The 10,595-nt window shown below is 40.4% G+C and overlaps 1 protein-coding gene across 1 annotated transcript; it reads right to left on the reverse strand.

Annotated features, from left to right (window-relative positions):
• Nucleotides 1–1,639: 1,639 nt before the first annotated feature.
• Nucleotides 1,640–5,266, reverse strand: RGS2 (regulator of G protein signaling 2). Its single transcript, XM_065409396.1, has 5 exons — nucleotides 5,085–5,266; nucleotides 3,651–3,752; nucleotides 3,479–3,540; nucleotides 2,427–2,593; nucleotides 1,640–1,834 (listed from the first exon to the last, which is right to left on the reverse strand). Exons 1-5 carry the CDS (start codon nucleotides 5,189–5,191, stop codon nucleotides 1,640–1,642), a joined length of 633 nt encoding a protein of 210 aa, XP_065265468.1. The 5' UTR covers nucleotides 5,192–5,266.
• Nucleotides 5,267–10,595: the final 5,329 nt, after the last annotated feature.

Raw genomic sequence — 10,595 nt, forward strand, 5'->3', positions numbered from 1 at the left:
GCTAGCAACAATGTAAACACTGGCCTAGCCAAGGCTGACGTGTTTTTACCTCTGTCACTTAATCCTGCTCTGAGCAGGTTTTCATGATCTGGGGGTCATATCCCTTAGGTCTTGTCTGAAGTAGCAGACTTGCAGCTGTGCTGTTACTAAAATGCGGGTACTACTTTTTCAAGTGCAGACTCATCTGACCTGATGGAGGAATAATGCTGCTGCCTGTTTCTCCTCCAGCCCCAATAAGTAAAGGTGTGTGATCCATTAAAAAAAATGGAAACAGACTGATTGCTCTTTTCTAACTGGCAAATCCACCTCTGAGATTTGTGGCCATGTCTAGCGATATATGTGCCTCATCTGTGGGGCTCATTGCCTACTAGTTGTTTCAACTAGGGCTGGTGGGAGGAGTATCATTTTCTCTTTTGCGTGCTTTATTTCTCCACTGATTTTTAAGCTTTCCTTGGTCTTGCAAACTTTGGGAGGCTTTTCTTTGCACTAATCAAGCTTGCATGCCTGCCTGCCTTTTTTTTTTGTTTTGGGGACACTGCCAGTTCTTATTCCAAGAGCTTTATGCTAGTCTTATCGAGTGCTTCCCACTTGTAACGGAACGGTTGCTGTAGAATAGCACCCATTCCCAATCTGTTCTCCCCTGCCTATCTGTACATCACTGGATAGTGTCTTGTGTAGCTAGATTTTTTTTTTTTTAATATATGGAGTATAGGCAAGACAAGTTGTTATGAAGCAAAAAATATATACTCAGAGAAATCTTGTATCAAAATAATTTATTATAAAAAAAAAAAAATTCAAAGACCACTTCACTGAAGTTTTGCTGTCCTCAAGACAGGATTTGTGGCATTCCTGGCATAAATAGGAGTGTTCAACACCGCCTTAGTCTACATAACATAGTATTATACAGCTCCTGTTTGCTATGGGCCAGATTCTGCCCTTTCTTTCACTGCATGCAACCCCACTGACAGAATTTGGTCCTGTATAGTGTAGTTAGCTACTCAGCATCTTCTGCTCCAAAGAGGTGTAATGTATCCCTCTTTATCTCTTTGAATTATACAGTGACAGTGTTTGGTGTCACATGGAAGACTGATGCATCTAGTTGCTGCTGGGAAATTTTTAGTTAGCTGAACCAGTATTAAGAAGTGAGTGAGTGATAACACACCACCAGTTATTTAGGGAAAAAAAATGCGATCAATTATTCAAAGCTGTCCAAATTCCCAGAAATGTTTGATTACACTGTGCTGCCTCAAGAGCTTGTTTACTCTTAAAAGAGGCAGATCTTATCTGACCTACAGTATCAACGCTCTCAGTGTGACAAAAGGAGTCTGACAATATACAGTGCTATGATAATGCATGGAAATACCTTCTCTCTGCACTGTTCACTGATGGAAAATGCATCATCCCTGGACACTGGCCAGCAGCTTTCCTGGCTCCATCCCTAGGCTTCTAACATCACTGTTTACCACTTAACTGTAAACCACCTTAGGCTATATTTCTGTCCATTCCCCCCCCCACTACATCTGGGCAAACCTTCTGTACATTCAGGATTTCAGTTTTTCGGATTATGGAGCTGCTAGGACACATGGCCTTCTTCCTTAGCAGGTGAAATAGAATTCTCCACTTCCCTTCCCTTCAGAGTTCATGTCCCTTGAGGCTCCCTGGTAATCTGTGACTTTTTACACAGTTCCTGATAGAATTCAGACTCCAAAAATCGTGGGTACGCGTTATTCTCCATCAAGCTGTAGACTCTCTTCTGTGCAGCACTGAAGCAAGTGTGTGTTGCTTCTTGGATATTCTGGGCAATCATGTTCTTGGTTTGAAAGTCTATGTTTATCTGAAATAGAATGTGGGAATGTGTTACTGAAAGTGTTCACCTCAAGCAAATACCACAGACAAGTTAGATAAAAGTGAGATTTCATTAACACTAAGGGCCTAATACTGCAGCCTTGAGGCAGACAAAGCTCCCAGTGAAGCTACTGAAGGCTTCCTCCTTCAGAAGGTTGCAAGATAAGATCCCTAGTTTTGTAATGAGGTACATTTTCTGTAATGTATTGCACTTCAGGGCAACTGAAAAGACTCAAATGATGACAATCATATTTCAATGCTGATGCTCTTTAAATACATTGTAGACTTTAGTGACTTTTGCTGATGTACCCAGGTTGAGGATCTAAGCCAGAATCTCTGTGAAAACACTGCTGGCCCAATTTTCCAACATGGGAAACCGGGATGAATAAATTATGGTATCAAGGTAATATCTGGATGTTAATAATCAGCAGTCAGGGGCATAAATGCATTTTGGGCAACAAAATTTCAAAACATGGGCCCACGGTGGACATGGGGGTGGGAATTTCAGAGACCCTTGAAGTGGTGCTTAAATTGAGTGCTCAGTACTAGCAGTGATGGTTTTTTTTAAAACAGCTTTTTACCTCTTTGGGAGCTTCTTTTTCAATGAAGTCATTGTAGATCTTTTTAGCCTTGGATATCAGCTTCTGAGGTGACTTGATTTTCTTGAAGTCCTCACAGGCCAGCCAGAAATCGATGTTCTCCTCGCAGAACTCTGATTTCAAAAAAGCTCGAAAAGCTGCAAGACCATCTGGGGAGCAAGAAAAGGGAGAAATGTATGAGCTGAAAATATTCCAGGAATCTTGCATTTAGCAATAGATATATTTTTGGTAGGGAAAGACTGTTTGCAGTGTTCATATTTCTTTCAGAGCTGTCAGGACACTTTCAATAATTGCCTATGTATATGTATATAAAGTATATATTTAGGCTCCCACAGTTTGCCAGACTTTCTTTTTAAATAACTGAAGCTATTTTTGAAGGAAAAGTGCAAAAAATGAAAACCACGTAAAATCAGCACACTTCCTTTAACATACGGCTAGGTTTACAAAAACAACAAAACAAAACAAAAAACCCAACAACCATAAAACAAAACTCCTCATTATACAGTTTCTCTCCAGATCTGAGTTCTAGTATGTTAACCTTTAGACTGGAGTAAATATTTACAACAGAGCTATAAATCGCTGGAAGACATTTGCAATGGAAAGAGTGACTCAAAGTTGATTATCAAATGTTGATATATATATATATATATTTTTTTTTTTGGTTCAGCAATTAAGTGGTTTTCTTTGCAGAGCGGCTGTAAAACCCACAGAGGATTCAACTCTCATTGACTCCATTGCAGGATCAAGCCCACAGTGGGCTTTGTCTTGGAGTGGATTCCTAAGTGCACAAAAATCTTTGATAAAGAACATACTTTTTATGAAGTGGGGCTTTGGGTTGTTTAAAATAGAAGTGTCTGAGACCAATATCAAGCTGCATGCATGAGGTTCAAAGGGCAATTTATAATCCTGATGTACATGGAAAACCATTGCTTATTCTTATCTGAAGTAGCCTTTTCTATTACAAAAACCTACAGCAAGACCATAACATGTTTATATTTTTACATTGATTTGTTACTCTTTTCAGACTGACTTACATTTATTAGCTAGAAGTTCATCAAAAGCTTCTGACCACAGCTGGGCTTCTTCAGGAGAAGGTCTATATAAAAGGACGGAGAACATTAGTTAGATTGCACAGCATATATTTCTGTTCCTTGCATGTTAAAATATTTGAGATTCATTTGAGTGAAATCTGTATATTTAAGTTACCTGAAGTAAGTATGTTGCTTTCCTTTTTTGTTGGACTTTGTTTTTGTAGAAGTGGAAGAGTTTTGCAGGAAATAGCTCAACCTTGTTTTCCAATCCTTAATGCTAGAAGAGAAAGAGGAAGAGGGGGGAAATACATTAAAAGGAGTTAACTGAAACTATCCTTCCAGCGTTGCACATTTTGACCAGAGATGGGACTAATCCTGCAGTCTATAAATAGAATGCAAAGTTTCCCTTGAAGTTGATGGTAGTTTTGCTTGCTTAATAACTGTGGGTAAAGCCCCAAATCTTTCTCCATTTCAAAAAAATAGGACCCAATCCTTCTATTTCAGTCAACAGCAGTTTTTTCCACTGACTGGAGCAAGAGAGCCCACAGTGACTGGAAAGTGACTAATTGTAACTAAGGCATCTATGAATTTCATAACCAGAGGTGTGCTTCTGTATGTGAGGAACACAGCACACTGACCTCTGTTCTTCCCTAGGGGCCCACTCCTGTTGTCTATACTCAATGAAAGTTTTAGCTGAGTGAAAACTATTGGGTGGGGGCCTCCTGGTGCTCAGATATTTAGAAGACCCTCTTCAATTGTGCATCAATATGGATTTGGAGATTTAATCTCTTCCTGCCTAATTTTTGGAAGAGCCAAAAACTGGATCTCCCCAGTCTAAAAGAATATATTTTCAGTGTGGAAGATACTCTAGTTTAGGGCCACATGGTGAAATCTGTAGAACAGGTGAGATTAAACTCTGCAGGAGCTGCAGCACAAAATCATCTCCACTAGCCTCTATATGAAACTGGGAACTGCAGAATAATTTTGTCCCTTACATTTAAAATATCATATCTTATCCAGACAGTGCAAACAGGATATTCATTATAAATATAACAATGGAAGATTTACACGTTTTTTTGTTTTTGTTTTGCTTTGGCAAGAAGCAAACCCTGTAAAAAAGTTTAAATGACAGAGCCATTTAAAGACACCAATCCAATGTAAAATTGCACAGCTTGCTACGTGAACAACAAATGGGGAGAAAATGTGCTTACATTTTCACCACTCAAACATGAACTGAAATAAACCATTTCTGCACAAGATCTACATTCTTTCTGAGCTGCCACTGACAGTTACATTTCTCATCAAATGACCAGTTCAGCAAATACAGGATTTTTTGCACATCAGGGTTTTTGCAGTGGAGATATTTCTCCATTTTTAAAAACTCCTGATGACATCAAATACATAAATTAACCCACTCTTGCACTGCTCACATATGGCACCCAAAGTGATTTTTTAAAAAAGTCAACTCTGTCAAATAGATTAAGGAATAATATAAATAGTTTCTCTTTTTTCCCTACAGAGATGCAACCTCCCTAGTTTGAATCATTGTTCTGAAAGCAAAGGGTGGCTCTTTATATGAATTAGACCTGCTATAAATATATAAACTCACATAGTTCTCTTCATCTTTCCTTTCTTCTCCTCGTTTTGGCAGCTGCTGGGAGTTTTCTCCATTTGTCCACAGTTGTGCTGAAGAGCAAAGAAGATTGCACTTTGCATACTTCTTTTGTTTTATCCCAGGGTCTATCGCTGATCTGCCAGCCACTGCAGCAGCCTTTTCTTCAGTCAGAAGTTGAACTTGAAGAGCGAGAAAGGCAGCCTCTCTTTATAGAAGGCAGTAGGGGAATGGGTTGGGTTTCGGTTACACCTCCTGAGCACGCTGATTTGCTTGTGGGGAAGCACACCAAAGCACACTCCCCTGTCACGTCCTTAAAAGGCTCTTACACTGAGTACAGTGCTGACGCAGTGTTCCCTTTTGCTTTATGCAGTCTTCTCTTGCAAAAAACCGGTCTGGTTCTTGCAACCGCCTGACTGCAGATTCCAGCAAGTTGGAGAGCTCTTTTTTTGGCTGTTGTGTGTGTATGCACAAAGCTTGAATGCCCTGCACATTTGAAGACAGAAGTGTAGGATCAATGACTTGGCTTATTATCCTACATGGAGAGAAAGATAGGTAGTAATAGTGCAAGGGGGTCTAGCTGCTGTGCTTATAAAGTTACCCCCTTGGCCCCACCCCAGCCCGCAAAAGGAAAATATACTTTGAAAAGGGCTAAGCACATTAATACATTTCTATTACTGGATTAATATGTTAACAACAATAGTGCTAACAAAATAAGATTTGCTACTGCACGTTCGGCAATCTGAAAGTAGTCGGGAATTGTCTCGCTAGTGTTCTACCATTCATTTTTAAAATGCCAGCTAAGCTAGGCAATGCCTCATCTTTCTCATCAGTTTACCCTTGTGTCTGGTAAGGAGAAGATGTACCAGGATCGCTGCTGAACCATCTGTATTACTAACATTATCCCTTTGGGACTAAAAGGTTACAGTTACTGTATTGCAAAAAGTTTTGCACTTGGAAATGTTTGTACAACCTGTGCTTGTTCTTGTTCTAATATTTGCCAGAAAGGCTTTTAGGGGATCACAATGACTTGGCATAGGAAGGGGCTAATTCTCTCTAGTACCTGGTGAGGGTTAGGCAACAGGTTTATGTTCAGTTCTATACATTAGAAATTCATTTTTATAACAACCCATATGCTAAAACTGTTTTTGTTTTCCAAGAAGCCAATTCTTTTGACTGTGCACAGCCCATTAGAAAAAATAGAGGAGGATTCTATGGCCAGATTCAGATTCCCTTAGAAAAGAAAGATATGGAAAGTTTGAGTGTACAATACATGGTAGATTTTATCTCAGTGATAACGTGAACTAATTTTTTCCCCTCATAAGCATTATGAACATATAGATGTAAGCCATGCCTGCAGGGTGTGGCACTCTGTCCCCCACTAGTGTTGGCAAGGCCAACTAAAGATTGATGAGCCTGCTACAGCCTTGGCTCGCAGACCTGGGTCTTTTAGCAGCATGCGTTAGAGGGCCAGACTCCGGTATTAAGATCCAGAGGTCTCAGCTGCCACTAGAGTAGGACTGAGTGCCAAACCTAGCAGGCGTGTCTTCCATATGCTTTCATAACTCTGCCATTTGCCAATCAATTGTGCAAATTACTGCTGGTGCATGCAGCTGTAATAGTTTATCCCTATGCCTCAACCTTTAGCTACAATTTCAGGATGCATGTGCTACCTCCCACAATATCTTAACCAGCAGAGCATGTCCTGGTATAAACCAGTACTTTTTCTCCCTCTACCAACATAGAATACAGCTCAAATTGTAAGGTTCCTGACCTATGATTATTGCAGCATGCCTCCTACCACCTTCAGTATCGTTTATTTCATCAGCCACTGTAATGCACAGATGGAGAATATAGTTCAGCATGCAAACAAGTAACTCACCTTACCTAAAAGCTTAATATTACAGCAAGAAATTACAAGGAAACATTTTGTATAGCTTCCATCTTAAAAACAAAATAGCAGTATTTTTATTGTAACATTAGCACAATGCAATCTTAAATTAAACTCATGTTAGTTCTTCTATAATACAGTCTATATATTTCTATTTAAATCTATATAGTTAAGGTAGAGTTTTAGAGTAATTTTTAAAATATCTCTAATCCTATTTCCAGTTTGCATCATTTCTGCATCACTATTTATTCACCCCTCCCCCCCACGCTTAGAGATTCAACAGGTGATAAGACTCTTGCTTAACAGGCACTTCCATTTTTATAGTTAATTGGGAAAAAAAGCAATAAAGCAGTTCACAATAAAAACAAGATAAAATGCATGATTCATGCTGAGACTTTCCATATACACCTCTACCCTGATATAACGCGACCCGATATAATACGGGTCTGCATATAGCGCGGTAACCCCGGGGCGCCGGCAGCGGGGCTCGGGTGGCGATTTAAAGGGCCGGGGGCTCCCTGTGGCCGGAGCCCCGGGCTCTTTAAATCACTGCTGGAGCCCCGATATAACGGGGTTTCACCTATAACGCGGTAGGGATTTTTGGGTCCCGAGGACCGTGTTATATTGGGGTAGAGGTGTACCAACTAGAGCCAACTGTACTGTTTGGCAGATGCCTGGGAATATCTCAGCTGTTCCCTGCAAGCCTCTTCTATGGTTGTCAATAGTGTATTTTCATGGGTTGAGCAAACATCAGAAGATTCATAGGTTTGATTTGGATAAGACCCCAAATTGTAGATGCTTAACCAAAGCTTATCTTAATTAATTAAGATGTTGGTGTTCAGTGAGAGAGACGAAACTTCTCACATGGACTACTGTACTTTGACCCTTGGAATAGGTTCTAACTGGGGCAGTTTCAAATCAAACAGGTTTGCCCATCCCTAATCCCCAGTGGACTGTGTTGTCACCTGTAAGAGTTTCACATATGCTGGTGAGGCACGAGTACTTCAGAATTTTGCAAGCTTCTCAGCCACTGTTGGCAAGCTACCATCAGCGTCATTTGCAGGATTCACAGGGATACTGACCTTTGACTCTAATGTGAGGATGAAAGTGTTTGGAGTCCAGTCAGCTCAGCACAGCTCTGTAAATCAAACAGGCTGTGTCTACGCTGCACTTTGGCAATCTCCCATTGACTCAGCCTCACTCCTTGGAATACTCACGTAAACAAGGCACTGACATTGATACCCACCATGTCATCTAATCCTGCTCAGAACAGCTTTGGATAATACTGGTAGAAATGTCAGCAGCCTGGTGCACCTTGTTTGCATTAGTGCACCCCCGTTGTTACAACTGGCATGGCTTCACCTGTGGTAATGCAGTAACGAGAGATTCCCATAAAAATCTAGTGTAGATAAGGCCCAAATCAGATTATGAGCTACAGGATACAAAAGCCATTCAGAGCAGCTTGGTAAAGTTTAGGAAACTTACTGCAAGGAAAATAAAATGGGGATATCTGAAAAAGCACTTATTAAATAAAAGAATTAAAGAGAAGAAAAATTGAATTTATTTTTCTGCATATTCCAGTACCAGCCACATACCTTTTGACAGCTTTGATTTGTGTGCATTCTGAAATTGGAGTAGGAGTTGTGAGGAATTCTAGGTTCAGGTATATTTACACTTATTTTGGGGAACTCAACTTTTGATCTAACTGATCACCATGAAATAAATCAGTTTGGCTCAGATCAGTCTCTGCTGGGCATTGTTCCTCAGAGAAACATCTTGTACAGTTCAGCACAATGCAAGCTACAGTTCAAAGAACAGAAGCTAAAATGAGTTCTATATCCAAATGCTTTGGAAATATATACATAGAGGGAGAAAAAGTACTAGTTTACACCAGGACACCCTCTGCTGGTTAACATATTGCTAGCAAACTCTTTTATTGTAACATGTAAAACATCCTAAATCTGGCTTCTCAAGTAAGAGGTTCGGAGAAAGAATATTATTTATCTCTGTGCTCAGTGAACAGACTATTTTAGTGGCACCAACTCTTGTTGTTAGAAACTATTCTCTTTCCGTGATTTCTAGCTTTCCTAGGCTGGGGTGGCAAAATAGCACAGTAGTCTTACATTTCTGTGGAATCTGAATGCATCTCCAAAGATGAAACACATACCAGTTACAAAGGTGAAAATGAGTTGTCATCTTAACCTTGGCCTACTTCTTCTCTTACCAGACATTAGTCTAATCTGAAAACCACCAGATAATTAATTGGTTACTGATTGGCAGAGAAGTCCTGGACTGGAGCTGAATACCAGCGGTCAGCTGCATTGATGTAGCAGAGTGTGGAAACTTGCTGTGTGCGCTATTTCTGGTCTTCAAGTCTGCACGGTTAGTCACTATTTTTCTGTTAAATCTCTCCAAAATGTCAGCATGTTATGGGCCACAGTCTATGCTCAGTTACACAGGGGCAACTCCTCTTGACTTCTGTGGGAATTGGATTTTGGTGACTCTAGGAGTTTCATTTGTGTAACTGAGAAAAATCATTTGTCCCAGTTAGTTCTAATTCACCACTGGTGAATGCTGACACAACACCTTTCAAATCCACGAAGAAGTGGCGGTTTAGGCCAACTGCAAATGTAACTCCAAATCTTTTTCTCCACATGTTTCTCTAGACTTCAGTGTATTTGTATGAATTTTAGTCCATTATTAAGGGGAGTCAAGAAAAGAGGCAGGTGATAGAACGTCTTAGTCTTGAACCTGCACCCCACTGAAGTCAGTAGGAGTTTGGCCATTGACTTAAACGAGAGCTGGATCAGGCCCTTAATGAGTTTACCTTTCACCCATGGAGATCAAAATTTTTGCTATTGTCACTCTCAGTGGCAGGTTCTGCCCTCTTTGCACCAATGGAATTCCCAGGCTAGACACACTGAAGAGTGCAGTATATGCAATACAGATCCATGCGACAAATTAGAGAGGAGAATTTTTCCTTTGGCTCTGTAGCATGTGGAAATGACTGTGGTAGTCTTATTCCTGACCCTAATGGATGTTTGTTCCCATTACAAAACTCCCCCACAATTGACAGTCTGTTGAAGAGAAATACAGGAAATGATGAAGGTGTTACAGGTACGGTGACCAGACAGCAAGTGTGAAAAATCGGGACCGGGGTGGGGGGTAATAGGAGCCTATATAAGAAAAAGACCCAAAAATCGGGACTGTCCCTATAAAATCGGGACATCTGGTCACCCTAGTTACAGGTCAGGACTGAAGCTTATTGGCAGATTTGTGTGAGGAAAATGGCACTGCTCTCACCACAGCCTATGTGTAGGTCTAGCCAGAGCTAAAAATCTCCTCTTTTCACAACACTAAATCCACACAATTCTATTCCTTTAAAGAGAGCAATGTCTGTGTTTGGGAGTGGAAATTATTATAGAAGCAAAATAGTTATGGATGAGTAGATATAAATTAGTTCTGAATCAGGGAAGACTCCCTCCTACTCTGCAAACTAATGCACTGGTAAATAGCTGCATGTGGGCATCAGTTCCTCTTACTGTGCTCTAAGCATCTTTCCTCTTCTGCTAGCTAAATCCTGCCTCTTTCTTTCCCTTACCCTTCCGTCACTGGAT

The sequence above is a fragment of the Emys orbicularis genome, chromosome 8, assembly GCF_028017835.1.
Source record: "Emys orbicularis isolate rEmyOrb1 chromosome 8, rEmyOrb1.hap1, whole genome shotgun sequence".
Taxonomy (NCBI): domain Eukaryota; kingdom Metazoa; phylum Chordata; order Testudines; family Emydidae; genus Emys; species Emys orbicularis.